The 17,098-nt window shown below is 42.9% G+C and overlaps 1 protein-coding gene across 3 annotated transcripts in view; it reads left to right on the forward strand.

The window, feature by feature from the left end:
• The window catches only part of Psen1 (presenilin 1), a 40,009-nt gene extending 23,627 nt beyond the window's left edge, over window positions 1-16,382 (forward strand). For all 3 annotated transcript variants that reach the window (XM_090344419.1, XM_090344421.1, XM_090344420.1), the window contains exons 5-11: window positions 548-615; window positions 3,324-3,544; window positions 8,071-8,169; window positions 9,057-9,143; window positions 12,156-12,329; window positions 12,854-12,972; window positions 15,198-16,382. In XM_090344419.1, the coding sequence (XP_090200545.1) occupies window positions 548-615; window positions 3,324-3,544; window positions 8,071-8,169; window positions 9,057-9,143; window positions 12,156-12,329; window positions 12,854-12,972; window positions 15,198-15,353 (924 nt within the window). In that variant the 3' untranslated portion in view covers window positions 15,354-16,382. The remainder of the gene's footprint in view (window positions 1-547; window positions 616-3,323; window positions 3,545-8,070; window positions 8,170-9,056; window positions 9,144-12,155; window positions 12,330-12,853; window positions 12,973-15,197) is intronic.
• Window positions 16,383-17,098: the final 716 nt, after the last annotated feature.

The following is a 17,098-nucleotide window of genomic DNA, read 5'->3' on the forward strand; positions in this document are numbered from 1 at the left end:
GAGGCTCTAGGAGTAAGGCGGTAGCCTTGAACTGAAGAGCTAGGGGATAGCACCCAGGCCCAGAGTTCAAGCCCCATGACAGGAAAAAATAAATTGAACTCAAGGCTTCATGCAAGTCAGGCAAGCACTCTACCACTAAGCCACATTTCCAGCCTGTTCTTAGAACTTTGTATTTGTTTATCTTTTCCTTCCTCTATAATATTTAGATCTCAGCCTCTTGAGTAGCTAGGATTATAGGCATTAGCCACCAACACCCAGCACACACCCTTTTTTGTTTTGATAGTCTTGGGGCTTGAACTCAGGGCCCTGTCCCTAAGCTTCTTTTGCCCAAGGCTAGCACACTTACCACTTGAGCCATAGCACCACTTCTGGCGTTTTCTGTTCATGTGGTACTAAGGAATCAAACCCAGGGCTTCATGCATTCTTCATGCATTCCCAGCCCTCTGCCATTCCCCCCCCCCACACACACACACTGTTTTTGAAGAAATTTCTAGTGTTTAAACAGCTATAGGATCTGTGAGTTATATTGAAATGCTTCTTTTTCTAGGTCATCCATGCCTGGCTGATTGTTTCGTCTCTGTTGTTGCTGTTCTTTTTTTCATTTATTTACCTGGGGTAAGTAATAATCACTTTCGTCTTTTTAGACATTAACTCAGCCTCATTACTTTACTAAAAGCTATGTACCTGAGTCACTCTTACGTTATAATTATTTCCATACTTACGTCATACTTGATATAGTAAAAACGAGTTAGTATTCTTGATAGAAATATTCTTTTCTTGTTCCTTGCTGTTAATAAATAGAAGTACAAGAATTTATGACCACAATCAATTTTAAGCCTAATTTTTCATACAAATTAAAATCTGTGAATCAATGCTGAAAAAGGATTTGAAGATTGTATATAAATATGAATTAATTTTTTTTGCTCATCCTGGGCCTTGAACTCAGGGCCTGAGCACTGTCCTTGGCCTTTCTCAAGGCTAGAGCTTGACCACTTGAGCCACAGTACCATATCTGGCTTTTTCTATGTATATGTGGTACCGAGGAATCAAACCCAGTCTTTGTGCATACTAGGCAAGCACTGTACCACTAGGCCAAACTCCTGGCCCATGAATTAATTTTTTAACATTTCTCTTTTTGTTTTGGTCGGTCATGGGCTTGAACTCTGGGCCTGGGCGCTGTCCCTGAGTTCTTCAGCTCAAGGCTAGTGATCTATCAGTTGAGCCATAGCACCACCTCCGATTTTCTAGCAGTTTAATTGGAGATAAGAGTCTCACCGACTTTCATTCCTAGGCTGTCTTTGAACCAAGATCCTCAGATCTCAGTCTCCTGTGTAGCTAGGATTACAGGTATGGGCCATCAGGGCCTGGCTTCTCCCTTTTTTAATTAGTGTTTTCTCTCCCTCCCTCCCCCTCTCTCCCCATCTTTCCCTCCCTCCCTTCCTCCCTCTCTCCCTCTCTCTCCCCTTCCCTCTTTTCCTCCCTCCTTCCCTCCCTCCCCCCTCTCTCCTTCCCTCTCCCTCTTCCTCCCTCTCTCCCTCCCTCCATCCTCCCTCTCCCTCTGAGTGGAAAAGAAAACAAAAATACCAAGTCCAAGAGTTCAAGCTCCAGTACTGGCAGTTAAAAAAAAAAAAAAAAGCTAAACCTTCATCGATTAAAGTAAATGTGTAGGCTGGGGATGCAGCTCCATGGTAGAGCATGTAGTTAAGCATGTGCAAAAGCCCTAGTTCATTCCTCAGGAATGTGCCCCTGCCATGTACATAGATACCTCCTTACATTCCCACACATATACTCTTTCCATCTCTCTTTACCTCTTTCTTACTTTTTGTCTCAATGAATAATCAAATCAATATCATTTTATAAAATTGAAGTTAAGCCTACTTGTTATTCCAAGAATTAATATATCAATCTCTGGCCCCCTTCCTCTTTTTATTTTTATTTTGTTTGTTGTCAGTCCTGGGGCTTAAACTCATTCTGAGCTCTTTTGCTCAAGGCTAGTGCTCTACCAGTTGAGCCAGAGCTCTACTTCCAGCTTTTTGGTGACCAATTAGAGATAAGGAGTCTCATAGGCTGGGCACTAGTGGCTCATGCTTATAATCCTAGCTATTCTGGAGGCTGAGATATGAGAATCTTGATTGGAAGCCAGCCCTGTCAGAAAAGTCTTTGAGACTCTTATCTCCAATAAACTACTCAGAGAAAGTTGGAAGTGATGCTGTGGCTCAAATAAGGACAGGCAAAAAACAAAAAAAAAAAAGTCTTATAAACGTTCCTGCTCAGCACAGCTTTAATCTACAGGTCTCAGTCCTGAGTAACTAGGTTTGCAGATATGAATCACCAGCACCCAGCACTTCCCCCTTGTATTTCCCATAAATAGGATCATGTTTATCAAGCAACATGTTTGGTTGTCTATATGTGTGTGTGTGTGTATAAAATTCTCTAATGGATTACTAAATTGTCTTGTACAAGAATATCACTAATATTCTAGCAGGCAGTGGCTCACACCTATAATCCTAGCTACTCAGGAGGCTGAGATCTGAGGATCATGGTTCAAAGCCAGCCCAGGCACAATAGGACCTGAGACTCTTATCTCCATTTAATCCCTAGAAAATAGGGAATGGGGCTTGGCTCAAGGGTAGGGCTGAAGAGCTCAGGGACTTCGCCCAAGTGGAGTTCAAGCCCCATGCCCCCCCTCTTCCCCCAAAACAGAATATCACTAATATTCTAGCTATAAAATTTTTGGTTTTAGTTTTTTTTCTAACTTTGATATATTTTATACTAGGATTTCCCAAAATATAATGTATTTTAGGTGTAGTGTATAATTTTTTTAAGTTTTTATTTTTTTATTTTTTTTGCCAGTCCTGGGCCTCAGCTCAGGGCCTGAGCACTGTCCTTGGGCTTTCTCAAGGCTAGAGCTCTACCACTTGAGCCACAGCACCACTTCTGGCTTTTTCTGTGTATGTGGTTCCAAGGAACCACAGTACATGCTAGCCCCTTTTTTAAAGTTTTTGTTTTTATTTTTGTAATTCTGGCCTATGATATTAGCTTTTTATCTGCATGAATGATAGTTTCATGTTGAAGCTGCATATGAGGAAAAGAGTGAATTGAAAGAAAAATGTGGTGCTGGGAGTTTGGCCTAGTGATAGAGTGCTTGCCTAGCATGCATGAAAACCTGGGTTCAATTCCTTGGTACCACATACATTAAAAAAAGAAAGAAAAATGTTGGGCAAGTGGTGAAGTCCATGGAGGGCCTGGTATCATGTAAGAAGGTAAAAGCAGCATTGTAATCACTCACACTCATTTTCTCTTCTTTTATTCCTCCTTTTCAGGGAAGTGTTCAAGACCTACAATGTGGCAGTGGACTACATCACAGTTGCGCTTCTGATCTGGAATTTTGGTGTGGTGGGAATGATTTCCATTCACTGGAAAGGTCCGCTTCGACTGCAGCAGGCCTATCTCATCATGATCAGTGCCCTCATGGCCCTGGTGTTCATCAAGTACCTCCCCGAGTGGACTGCGTGGCTCATCTTGGCTGTGATTTCAGTATATGGTAAAACCCAAGACCTCTATCCAGCGTAACTTGCCTCTTCCTCACTTCTCGTCACTTAGGGAAGATCTTCATGTGTATCTGCCCTATAGCCTGAACCCCTTAGGTTGCAGTCTTATAAAATGTCTTATTACTGCTGTGGACTTCTGCCTCAAGACATAGATTCAACACCCCTCTCTTACCTTGCAAGAAGGGTCCTGGGTTTGATCCTAAGCACTACCAAAAAAAAAGTTCTCTGCCATCAATGGTTTGTAAATTTTTGGCTTTCAGGTTCCTCATTTGTGGGATTTTATTTGGTTTTGTTCTTTGATGGTACTAGAGTATGAACTGAGGGCCTTGCACCCACTAGGCATGTGCTCTACTACTAAAACCATGCTTCTAATCCATTTTTGCACTTTTGCCTGAATGGCATGAGATTATAATTCTCCATTCCATGCTTCCTGCGTAGCTTAGGTCACCGGCACACGGCCACAGTAGGCTTATTGTTTAAAATGAAGTCTTAATAACTTTTTTTTTTCTTTTTCTTTTTTGGTACTGGGGATTGAACCCAGGACATTGCGTTTGCTAGGCAAGCGCTTTGCCACTGAACTACATCCCAGCCCTGAAGTCTTAATACCTTTTTGCCCAGGCTGGTCTCCAACCACAAGCCTTCTGATCTCTACCTCCCTAGTAGCTGGAATTACAGGCTTGAGACACTGTATAGTTAGTTTCCTTATTTGTAAATAGGGACCAGAGCAATGGAGTTGTAAAATGCTCAGAGAATTAAGTATGTTGAAAGGCTCCAGTAGAGTTCATGACACAAAATAATACATTCAGTTCTTTGGTCTTTGTGTGCTGATTCTGTGGCTTGAATTCAGGGTCTGGGCACTTGTCCCTGAGCGTTTTTGCTCAAGGTTGGCACTTTCTCATTTAAGCTAAGCTCTACTTCTGGCTTTTTGGTGGTTTACTGGAGATAAGAGTCTCATAAACTTTTCTGTTCAGGCTGGCTTTGAGCCATGGTCCCTAGGTCTCAGCATCCTGAGTAGCTAGGATTTGAGGATTTTTAGACATGAGCCACCAGTGCCTGGCCACAAAATAAGAGGCATGGTTTTGTTTTAATCTGAAATAATGAGATCTTCAACTTGTTTGAAGCTGCCGCATCCTGTAACTATTTTTGTTTTTATGACACACTTCCCCTTATTGAATTTTGAAATGAAAAAATTCAAGTTGTTTTTTTTGTTTTTTTGGTTTTTTTTTTTGTGGTCAGTCATAGGGCTTGAACTCTGGGCCTAGGGACTAGGGCTGTCCCTCAGCTCTTCAGCTCAAGGCTACTGCCCTATCCCTGGGCCTGGGTATTGTCCCTGAGCTCTTAGGCTTTTCAGCTGAAGGCTACCACACTACCCTTTGAGCCACAGCACCACTTCTGGTTTTCAGGCGGTTAATTGGAGATAAGAGTCTCAGAGACTTTAGTGCCCGGGCTGGCTTTGAACTGTGATCCTCAGATTTCAGCCTCTCGAGTATCTAGGATTACAGACGTGAGCCGTTATGTCCTGTGAAAAAAAATTGAAGTTATTTTATTTTGTTTTATTTTTTGTGAGTCAAGGGGCTTGAACTCAGCTCAGACCCTGGGCACTGTCCCTGAGCTCTTCAGTTCAAGGCTACCACCCTACCCTTGAGCTAAGATCCACTTCTCATTTTCTAGAGGTTAATTGGAGATAAGCCTCAGGTCCTGTTGTGCCTGGGCTGGCTTTGAACCTTGATCCTCAGATCTCAGCCCCCTCAGTAGCTAGGATTATAGGTGTGAGCCTCTGTGCGGCTAAAGTTATTTTTAAATCCATTAAAGTGAATAAAAATTAAGAAGGGTTGATATTAGAAATGATATAATACAGTGGAAAGAACATTGGAGAGTATTCAGATTCTATATCAAGCTGTAAATCTGTATATGAAATTTAGCAGGTATGTTAGCAGAAATAAGCAGTAACTACTTTATTTCACAGGATTTTGTATTTTAAAAAATAGCTAATGTTTAAGCTGGAGCCTGTAATCCTAGCTACTCAGGAGGCTGAGATCTGAGGATCATGGTTCAAAGCCATCCCAGGTACTAAAGACCATGAGCCTCTTATCTCCAGTTAACCACTAAAAATTGGGAAGTGGGGCTGTGATACAAGGGGTAGGGCAGTAGCCTTGAGCTGAAGAGCTCAGGAACAGCACCCAGGCCCAGAGTTCAAGTCCCAAGACCGACCAAAAAAGATAGCAAACATTTATAATTTCCTATTTGCAATCACTAGCATTTCAGGTTTAAATAAATTATAGTCACAAAGCAAGTAAAGAGTCTGACCTCTAATCTGGATTTCTTGGTTTTTAATTGGAGATAGGATCTCTCAAACTGTGATTCTCAAATCTCAACCTCCTAAGTAGGATTACAGAGTGAGCACTTGGCTTTTACTTTGTTTTCTGATAAGATCTCATTTTTTGACTGCTAACCTTGGACTACAATCCTACTTCCACCTCCTATGTAGCTGAGATTATAGATGAGTAACACCATAGCCGCCTTCAATTTCCCTTTTTTCATTTAAACAAATATAAGTTGAAATGCTGAGATTAGAGATGTATGTGGTCTTATTACTGCTATTGTTACACTATTGTGACCACTTGTAGTTATGATTTTTTCTACTTATATGTATCTAAATAGGAATATCAGTGTGAGTCTTCATTTACAAATTTAGCTATACCTTTTAAGAGTTTGGAATTATTTTATTTACTTTTTGCCAGTTCTAGGGCTTGCATTTAAGGCCTGGGCACTGTCCTTGGACACTTTTTGCTCAAGGCTAGTACTCTGCCACTTGAGCCATAGCACCAATTTCAGCTTTTTCTGTTTATGTGGTACTAAGGACTCGAACTCAGGGCTTTGTGCATGCTAGGCAACCATTCTACCACTAGGCCACTCTCCCTCCCCATATTTTCTATTTTCATATTTTGAATTTTCAGTACAGTTCCTTCATTGAAGATAATGGTGGTAGAATTAGAAATAATTTATGTATTTTGCTTCTCTGAATCTCTTTAATTTTTTTTTTTTTTTTTTTTTTTTTTGCCCGTCCTGGGCTTGAGCTTAGGGCCTGAGCACTGTCCTTGGACTTTCTCAAGGCTAGAGCTCTACTGCTTGAGCCTCAGCACCATTTCTGGCTTTTATCTATGTATGTGGTACTGAGGAATCGAACCCGGGTCTTCATGCATGCTAGGCAAGCGCTTTAACCACTAGGCCAAACTCCCGGCCCCTCTTTAATTTTTTTTAAGTCAGTCTCTAGCATCTCATGTTCTGAGACCTGAATATTTGTGAAGTACTTTTATTTGACCGGAAAGAAAGAAATACTGATTTTTATTACTCATTTTGTATTGTTCATTTGTTTATTTTACTTCAAGTGCCGTCAAGATGTGCACTTACTTTTCTTGTGGCACAAAGACAGAACCTTGCGCATGTAAGGCAAGGGTTATACCCAGCCCTATGTTGTTTTGAAAAAAAAGGGATGAGCCATGCATGGGTGGCTCACATCTGTAATCCTAGCAGTTCAGGAGGCAGAGAGATCCAAGGATCATTGTTCAAAGCCAGCTCAAACAGAAAATTCTGTGAGTCTTTATCTCTAATTAACTACCAAAAAGCCAGAAGTAGACATGTGATTCAAATGGTAGAGTACTAGCTTTGAGTGGAAAAAGTTAAAGGACAGTGCCCAGACCCTGAGTTTAAGCCCCATTATCAATGAATACATACATACATACATACATACATACATACATACATACATACATACACACACACACACACACGTACACACATACACGCAATAGGTAGAGCTTTTCTGACTGTTCATATTTCAAAAGAAGTTGATGAGCATTTGGGTTTAAGCTTCTGTTACAGCTTTTAGGTAGATTTATTACTTACAGTTTGATGGCCTTTCTATAATATTTTTCATCTCTGCCTCTTTCCTTCAGATTAAGAAGTCATTCTTCCAGCCTACTAAAGATGCACTGTAGGCTTCATAAATAGCAATAACACTACAATTTGCAGAGATCTTCTGTGTGTTTTTTTATATAGCAGTACTCGTTTTGGCTTTGTTTTTTATCTGTCATGGGGCTTGAACTCAGGGTCTGAATTAACATTCTACCACTTTGAGCCACAGCTCCACTTCTAGTTTTTAGGTGATTAATTTGACATAGACTTTCCTGCCTGGACTAGCTTTCAACTGTGATCCTCAGATGTCAAGTTTCCTGAATATCTAGGATTACAGGCATGAGCCACCAGCACCTGGCAATACTGTCTTTTATATATTGTAAATATGTATATGTTTTATTTAGGATGCAAGCTGCTTTTTCTTCTACCACTTCACCTGTTCATTATTTCATATTCATTCATCATTTTTGTGTAAAAGCAAAAATCCTGAATTGCTTTCCTTTAGTTAATCCTTCCATAGGCAACCATTTACCTATTTGGCCAGTATACAGAATTTTATCAGATGTCATTTTTTGTTGTTGTTTGTTTGTTTTCCTCTTTCTAGATTTAGTGGCTGTTTTGTGCCCAAAAGGTCCACTTCGTATGCTGGTTGAAACAGCTCAGGAGAGAAACGAAACACTCTTTCCAGCACTCATTTATTCCTGTAAGTATTTCAGAATAATATTGAATTAGCACATTGTTTTTTCAGAATTAAGTTTTTAGGTTTTTTTTTGTTGTTGTTGTTGTTGTTGTTTTTGCCAGTCCTGGGCTTGAGCTCAGGGCCTGAGCACTATCCTTGGACTTTCTCAAGGCTAGAAACTCTACCACTTGAGCCTCAGCACCATTTCCGGCTTTTTTCTATGCATGTGGTACCAAGGAATTGAACCCGGGTCTTCGTGCATGCTAGGCAAGCACTCTACCACTAGACCAAACTCCCAGCACCTAAGTTTTTAGTTTTTAAAGCCAAAGAGAATCTTGTTGGTTTTGAATATGCATTTATGGTTTGTTATGAATGCTGGATACTGATGGTTCAGGCCTGTAATCCTAGCTACTCAGGAGGCTGAGATCTGAAGGTTGCAGTTCAAAGCCAGCCCAGGAAGCAAAGTCTGAGACTTTTTTTTTTTTTTGCCACTTCTGGGGCTTGAACTTAGGGCTTGGGCTTTCTCCAAGCCAGCACTCTACAACTTGAGCTACAACATATCTGGCTTTTTCTGTGTATGTGATACCAAGGAATCAAACCCAGGGCTTCATGCATGCTAGGCTAGCACTCTATCATTAGGCCACACTCCCGGCCCCTGTGAAACTCTTACCATCAATTAACCACCAGAAAACTGGAAGTGGTAGAGTGGTATCCTTTAGCAAACAAGAGCTCAGGGTCAGGACTCACGCTCTGAGTTCAAGCCCCATGACCTATGGAAAAGAAAAAGAAGAATGCTTAAGGCAGCATTGCAAAGATTGGTGATTTCTGTAGAGAAGTAAAAGCCTACTGTGCACTTGAGTAGTTCCTTCTGTGTTTCTGCTGCTCAACTGGAACTTTGTATTTCACAACAGCTACAATGGTATGGTTGGTGAATATGGCTGAAGGAGACCCAGAAGCCCAAAGAAGGGTGCCCAAAAACTCCAAATACAACACGCAAAGTAGGTAGCTTTTACTTGGGAGGATCTTTCTTTTTCAGGGTCATTGTCAGCTTCTTTCTTTCTTCCCCTGTCCTTCCTTCCTTCCTTGCCAGTCTTGGGGCTTGAACTCAGGAACTGAGTGCTGTCACTGGACTTTCTTAAGGCTAGAGCTCTACTACTTGAGCCATAACACCATTTCCGGCTTTTTCTATGTATGTGGTACTGAGGAATTGAACCTGGCTCTTTGTACATGCTAGGCAAGCACTCTACCACTAGGCCAAACTTGCAGCCTTCATTGTCATCTTATAACTAACCTCTTTTTTTTTTGTCTTAGATGCTTTTGAGAAATCTGAAAGAGATATGATAATCCCCAATAAATACACAGATAAATATTTAAGAATCCCAGAGACTTCAAACCCAACCACACAGAGCACCCTGGGTTAACATTCCTCCATTGGATACATAACAGTTTGTTGAAGCTATGATATAAAAATAAGAAAAATCTAAACTGTGTCTTCAAATATGGAAAGATGAAAACAGTTGAGTGTAGTGTTGAACAGTTGTAATCACAGCACTTAGAAGACTAAGCAGAAGAATTGAGAATTCAAGGCTAACCTGGCAGAAGTAAATTAAGTGTGTGTGTGTACATACACATAGGAGGAACATATAAATTGACATGTTGAATTGAAGCCCTTTAATACAACTCGTTAAAGGTAATTTTTTAAAAAAGCCAGGTGCTAGTGACTATCATCTTAGCTACTCAGTAGGCTGAAATCTGGCTTATCTCCAGTAAACCAGAAAAAAAATCTGAAAATGGAGTTGTGGTTCAAGTGGTTGAGGGCTAGTCTTGAATAAAAAAGCTAAGGAGGAGTATGAGGCGCTGAGTTCAAGCCCAAGTACTAGCACAAAGAAAATAAAAGAGTGAAGCACAGTGGTAGAGCACTTGCCTAGCATTTCTGAGGCTCTGGGTTCTGTCTCTACCCTGGAGAGGAGAGGAAGAATGGTCGGCTTCATTTATGTATTTTGCAAAAAAAATTTTTTTTTTTTTCCCCAGTTCTGGGCTTGAGCTCAGAGCCCGAGCACTGTCCTTGGACTTTCTCAAGGCTGGAGCTCTACCACTTGAGCCACAGTACCACTTCCAGCTTTTTTCTATGTATGTGATACCAAGGAATTGAACCCAGGCCTTCATGCATGCCAGGCAAGCACTCTACCACTAGGCCAAAGTCCTGGCCCTTAATGTATAAAAGTTTCTCAAGGTTTAAACTGTTAATCTTCAGTCAGATTAAGTTACTAAAGCCAGTAAAGATTACCACTCAGCTGCAAAGAATTTACAAACTCAAGTCAGTTGCCAGAAACACAGAAGAAATGTGTTCTTTAGTGGGACAAGTTACCAAAGCTGGACATGGTGACTCATGCCTGTAATCCTAGCTACTCAGGAGGCTGAGATCTGAGGATCACAATTCAAAGCCAACCCAGGCACCAAAAAAGCAAACAAACCCCTTGAGTCTTTTTTTTTTTTTTTTTTTTTTTTGCCAGTCCTGGGCTTGAGCTCAGGGCCTGAGCACTGTCTTTGGACTTTCTCAAGGCTAGAGCTCTACCACTTGAGCTTCAGCACCACTTCCGGCTTTTTTCTATGTATGTGGTACCGAGGAATCGAACCCGGGTCTTCATGCATGCTAGGCAAGCACTTTAACCACTAGGCCAAACTCCCGGCCCCCCCCTTGAGTCTTTTATCTCCAATTAGCCACCAGAAAACGTGAAGTGGTGCTGTGGCTAAAGGGGTGTGGTGGTAGCCTTGAGCTCAGGAACAAGCCCAGGCCCAAAGTTCAAGTCCCACAAAAACTGACCAAAAAAAAGAAAAAAAGATGAAGTCACCCAGAAGGGGAAGGCAATTGTAGGACCAATTAATCCTAAGACTCCCTGCCTCCCAGGTCATGCTGGTGCAGGTACAGGCATCAGGTCTGGAGTAGGTAACATACAGGGCTGAGGCTGATGGTTTCTTCCTTGGAAAATGGAAACAAGAGGAAAAATGTTTCACATTTCAGTAGACTTTGCTCAGCAGTCACTGGCCAGTTCCAGGTGGCAGCCCCTCAGGCATAGCGCTTTCTTTGGGAAGAGAAATGAAGGATACATCATGTTTGACTTGGCTAGAGCAGTGTCATGAGCAAGGGGTGGAAGCCCAAGCAAAGCAGAGATGTGCTGTGAACTTACAGCAGGGCACCTAGGCAGCGGGTATGGGATGGCCCTGCTTTGTGACAAAGGAGCTAGCCACCCTACACACCATGACCTCAGGATATCATTCTCCTCACCTCCCTCCCCCTCTCTCTCTCTCCTCCTCTCCCTCCCTTTCTCCCTCTCTCTTTTCTTCCCCTTTTTTCTCTTTATCTTTTCTTAGTCCTGAGGCTTGAACTCTGGGCCTGGGCACTGTCCTTGGGCTTTCTAAAGGCTAGCATTCTACCACTTTAGCCACAGCACCACACCTCCAGCTTTTTCTGTGTATGTGGTTCAGAAGACTCGAACCCAGGGCTTCGTGCATGCTAGGCAGGCCCTGTACCACTAGGCAATACTCCTAGCCCTTGATTTTCTTAAGATATAAAGAAATTGTTCGAGAGGGCCGGGAGTTTGGCCTAGTGGTGGAGTGCTTGCCTACCATGCACAAAGACCAGGGTTCGATTCCTTGGTACCACATACATAGAAAAAAGCCAGAAATGGTGTTGAGGCTCAAGTGGTAGAGCTCTAGCTTTGAGAAAGTCCCAAGGACAGTGTTCAGGCCCTAGCTCAAGCCTAGGACTGGAAAAAAAAAAAAATTATTCGAGATACTGCAACTATAATATCTCTTTTTGGGGGTGGGGGCAGTCCTGGGGCTTGAACTCAGGGCCTGAGCACTGTCCTTGGGCTTTTCAAGGTTAGAGCTCTAGCACATGAGTTACAGCCCCACTTCTGGCTTTTTCTAAAGAACCCGGGTCTTCATGCATTCCAAGCAAGCACTCTACCACTAGGCCAAACTCCCAGCCTATATTCTTTTTCTCGAAGGCACAGAAAGGGAGGCGCAAGAGGCTAGTTCAGAGAATGATGACGGCGGCTTCAGTGAGGAGTGGGAAGCCCAGAGGGACAGTCATCTAGGGCCCCATCGCTCTACAGCCGAGACACGCGCAGCTGTCCAGGAGCTGTCCAGCAGCATCTTAACCAGTGAAGATCCGGAGGAAAGTATGTACATTTCTCTGTGTTGCAAGGCAGTGGAACCCTTTAGGTGCTTTATCAATTCCATGAGAATAAAACGAATATTGTAATAGATTAATTAGTACAATGCTAAATAATACTATGCAACACTATGGCTTTTTTGGGGGGAGGGGCCGGGGACTTTTAACTCCAGGCCAGGCATTGTCCCTGAGCTCTTCAGCTCAAGGCTACCACCCTGCCCCTTGAGCCACAGTGCCATTTTTGGCTTTTTTCTCTGTATGTGGTACTGAGGAATGGAACCCAGATTTTCAGGCATGTTAGGCAAGCACTCTCCCACTGAGCCACCTTCCCACCCCCTGTTCCTGTTTCTTGAGTTGGGATCTTGCTGTGTGGCCAGTGCTGGTGTTGAGTCTTGGCTCTAGCGCTGGCCCTGCCTGTCTCCTTCGTAGCGTGACTGCAGGCAGAGCCGCCGCACCTGCTCTAGTGAGTTTAGACTCTGGAGGTCCCCGCAAACATTGGCAGACTTTCACATGACTGGTCTTTCCTTCTAGGAGGAGTAAAACTTGGATTAGGAGATTTTATTTTCTACAGTGTTCTGGTTGGCAAAGCCTCAGCAACTGCCAGCGGAGACTGGAACACAACCATAGCCTGTTTTGTAGCCATATTAATTGTAAGTATATACTATCAACAAAAAGGTGTCAGGACATCTGTCTGAATTCTGAGTTCTCTGCATCTTTAAAGTGATTTGCTTTTGACTCCAGGTGGGCCGACAGCTCCAATCACCTGAGAAAGAGATTTTTAAAAAACACATATAACGGGGCTGGGAGTTGGGCCTAGTGGTAGAGTGCTTGCCTAGCATGCACGAAGACCCAGGTTTGATTCCTCGGTACCACATACATAGAAAAAACCAGAATTGGTTCTGAGGCTCAAGTGGTAGAACTCTAGCTCTAGGACAGTGCTCAGGCCCTGAGCTCAAGCCCAAGATTGGCAAAAAAGAAAAAAAACAAACATATAACTAGGCCTTAGGTGAGTGATGGTGCCCTGTGCCACACACTGGTCATGTGGAGCTCTCAAACTGTGCCCTCGGCTGTGAGCTGTCACATTTCATTTGTTTTGTGTAGTGCTTCAGAGTCCTCTAGGAAATTTTGAATTTCTGGTTAGGAACCATTCCTGAAGCCCAGTAGATACCTAGATGCATAGGAAATTTGCAGCCTAGAACTGAGTTTATTATCGTAGAGCCAATATCATAGAGGTTGGAGTTTTTTTTTGTTTTGTTTTGTTTTTGCCAGTCCTGGAGCTTGAACTCAGGGCTTGAGCACTGCCCTTGAACTTTCCTTAAGGCTACCTACCACTTCTGGCTTTTCTATGTATGTGGTACCGAGGACTCAAAGCCGGGTCTTTGTGCATGCTAGACAAACACTCTACCGCTAGGCCACACTCCTGGTCCAAGTTGGGAATTTTGCAGCACACAGAGTTTCTTTGGGCAACAAGCCCATTGAAAGACACTGGCCACGCAGGACCCATGCAGACCCTGCTCACGGTGGTACAGCGTGAGCCCCAGGAATCCACACCCATGACACAAGTAAATAGTTCACAGGCTATTTCATATTGTTCGCTCTAGTTAAGATACGTACTTTTCATGCATATATGTGAGTGAAATTAGATGTGTTTCCGTAAGGGCCTTTGTGTATACATTTATTTGGTATATACATTTATTATAAATAGAGTTCTCATGTACTTTATTTTTCTTTTGAGGTGAGTTTTTTAACTTGGAAAGTATTTATTGGCTATGATCTATATCAATTTTGGGGGGTTGGGGTAAGTGCTGAGGACTTTGACCTGCTCTGCACAGTGTCTACCACTGAGTCAGCTGTTAAATCTGTTAAGATCGCTTTTGTTTCTGAATCTGAAGTAATGGCCAACTTCCAATCTATGTAGCTAGTGTCTCAGTCATTAAGGCACTATCTTTATATACTTTTGTTTATAAGAAAGCAGTATGCAGGCCTGACCATACCAGCTTTTCTTATCACTTCTTTGACGCATTTCTTTGTCCCTACCACACATAGGGATGTTCTCTGCTCCTGGGATTACTTATTTAGTCAGTCATGGGGCTTGAACTCAGGGGCTTTTTGGCTCAAGTCTAGCACTTTTTCACTTGAGCCACAACTCCACTTCCAGTTTTCTGGAAATCTCATGGTCTTTCATGCTCTGGCTGGCTTCAGATCTGAGTAGCTAAAGCCAAATCACTCAGATTTGTTTTTCTACAAACAGCTTCATTTTCTTTCAGATTCTATTCCTGTTCTAGAATTAGAGATTAAAATGTCAGCAGAATGTGTGTGTACAATGAGTTCTGTATTGAAGGAAAATAAACATGCTCTCCTTTTTACCAAGAAGCTAGATTTAAGCCACATATAGTGGTGCATGTCTGTAATCCCAACATGATCCTTGTTTTGTTTTTGTTTTTGTTTTAATCAGTCCTGGACTTGAATTCATGGCCTGAACTTTGTCCTTGGACTTTCTCAAGGCTAGAGCTCTACCACTTGAGCCTCAGCACCACTTCTGGCTTTTTTCTTTGTATGTGGTACTGAGGAATTGAACTCAGGTCTTCGTGCATGGTTGGCAAGCACTCTACCACTAGGCCAAACTCCCAGCCCACCAACAAGATCCTTTTATTTTTCCCTTGAATAAGCTTTCACTACAGCCATATGTAGTAAGACCTGGCTCCAGAAACTACATTTTTTTTTTTTGTCTCCATAGCTTGTTTCTAGATTTAATGGAATGTCAGTGTAACTGCAAAGGATAGCATTCACTTAGCCAGAATTTGTTACTGAGTTGTTTTGCAGGGATTGGTATATGTCTTGTGTGAGCATGTGTCTTTTCCCATCTCTTCTGCAGGGTCTGTGCCTTACATTACTACTCCTCGCCATTTTCAAGAAAGCATTACCAGCTCTTCCCATCTCTATCACCTTTGGGCTCGTTTTCTACTTTGCCACAGATTACCTGGTACAGCCCTTTATGGACCAGTTAGCATTCCATCAATTTTATATCTAGCCTATTTGCAGTTGGAATCCCATGGATGTTTCTGCTTTGACTATAATAAACTCTGGGGAAGACAAAGGTGATTTTTCAGTATACCCATCTTACAAAGTCAAGATTCCCAGCTGGACTTATACATCTTCCTTCCAAGTTTTCCCAGCCACCTGCACAATTGGACATTGGAAGGAGGTGTCACTGGACAACGGTTTTCAACATACTTGATGGTGGTGGACTCTGTCCCTTGGTGCACAACTACCGAATTTGAGGGGCAGAATGGACAGGGAAGCACAATGGGCTTCCCTCAGCAGTGTGACCCTTGTCACCAGGGCTTCTACCAGCCGCACACTCTCAGGACTCCCACTCCTAAGAGGTTAAATGAACAGTTTAAAGCCAACAGGACTCTTCACCTTGATCATCACCTTGGAGATCCAGCGAGGAAATGCATATGCATTGGATTCTGAAGCTCCTCAGGAGATGCAGGGAGCAGGCACCAGCAGCCCAGTGGCAAGGCCGTTCAAGCTTCCACTTCCAGACTTCAGTGCTGCACACTTGACATCTTTCAATAAGACTCCCACCACCCTTCCCCACTCTGAGTTCCATCCGATACATAGGTTGATTCTCAAATACTGAAACTCAGTACCATCTGCGGTAGCTATTTGAACTTATTCGGGGCACTGTATCCTGAAAGTCTTCACCCGAGGTTCCAAATGCAGTAATGTCTAGAAAGAATGGAATTATCACTCAACGACTCCCTATCATCCTTAAGTAAATTCTGGATTTTTCCACCAAATTCCCAATTTGAAGACATTTGTTAAGTTCACTTGCCCCAGATGCCTTCTCCACTCCCGTCTTTCAGCCCCACAGCAGTTGTCTTCAGCATGTTGAGACAGCTCTGTCATGTGGCAGGTGTCACATGACAGGCGGTCCTCATAGTCCAGGGTTGCCCTCTCCTGTGATGCAGTGAACGGCCTCGCTGTCATAACACTTTCCACAAATAAGATGTGTGGCCAAAGACAAAGAAGAGTAAAGTGGCTGCTGAAGTGCTTTCTGTTCTGGTTTTTCTTCCGTTACCACAGCTTAATTGTCTCCAACCATAGGGCAGAATTTGAATTAGGAACTAGGGGTTATAGCTCTTGACACTGCAAAACAAAACAGAAATATAGAGTTTAAATTAATAATCCAATGCTGGTGGTTTGTGTTTATGAACCTGTTTTATCAACACAAATCAAGCATTTGAAGAAAGCCAGTGTTTTTTTATTTTGTTTTGTCTTTATTTCAGTCATGGGCTTGAACTCTGAGCCTGGGTGCTATCTCTGAGCTCTTCAGCTCAAGGCTATTGCTCCACCACTTGAGCCACAGCACTGCTTCCAGTTTTCTGGTGGTTAATTGGAGATAGAAGTCTCACACTTTCATGTCCAGCTGGCTTTGAACCACGATCCTCATATCTCAGCCTCCTGAGTAGCTATACTGGTGCTCAGGCCCTGGGCTCGGTGAGACAACACACACAGATGTTCCAGCAGCCTGGGGTACATGGCACTATGGGGAGCCCTTTGCCCACAGAGCCCCTCAGCCTGCAGATCACTGGGAACAGTGGTGAGGAACTTTCCTCCTGGGTGAAACAGGCCTGACTTCCTCTTTGTGAAAGCCTGCTGATTCTCTCCTGGCCCATCAGATGTAGATGACCCAGTCAGGGATCCTCTAGAGTTCAGAATAATTTGTTGGGGTTTTGTTTTGTAGTGCTTGGGGTGGAAGCTAGGGCC

The sequence above is a fragment of the Megascapheus bottae genome, chromosome 14 (assembly GCF_031878675.1).
Source record: "Megascapheus bottae isolate mThoBot1 chromosome 14, mThoBot2.hap1, whole genome shotgun sequence".
NCBI lineage: Eukaryota > Metazoa > Chordata > Mammalia > Rodentia > Geomyidae > Megascapheus > Megascapheus bottae.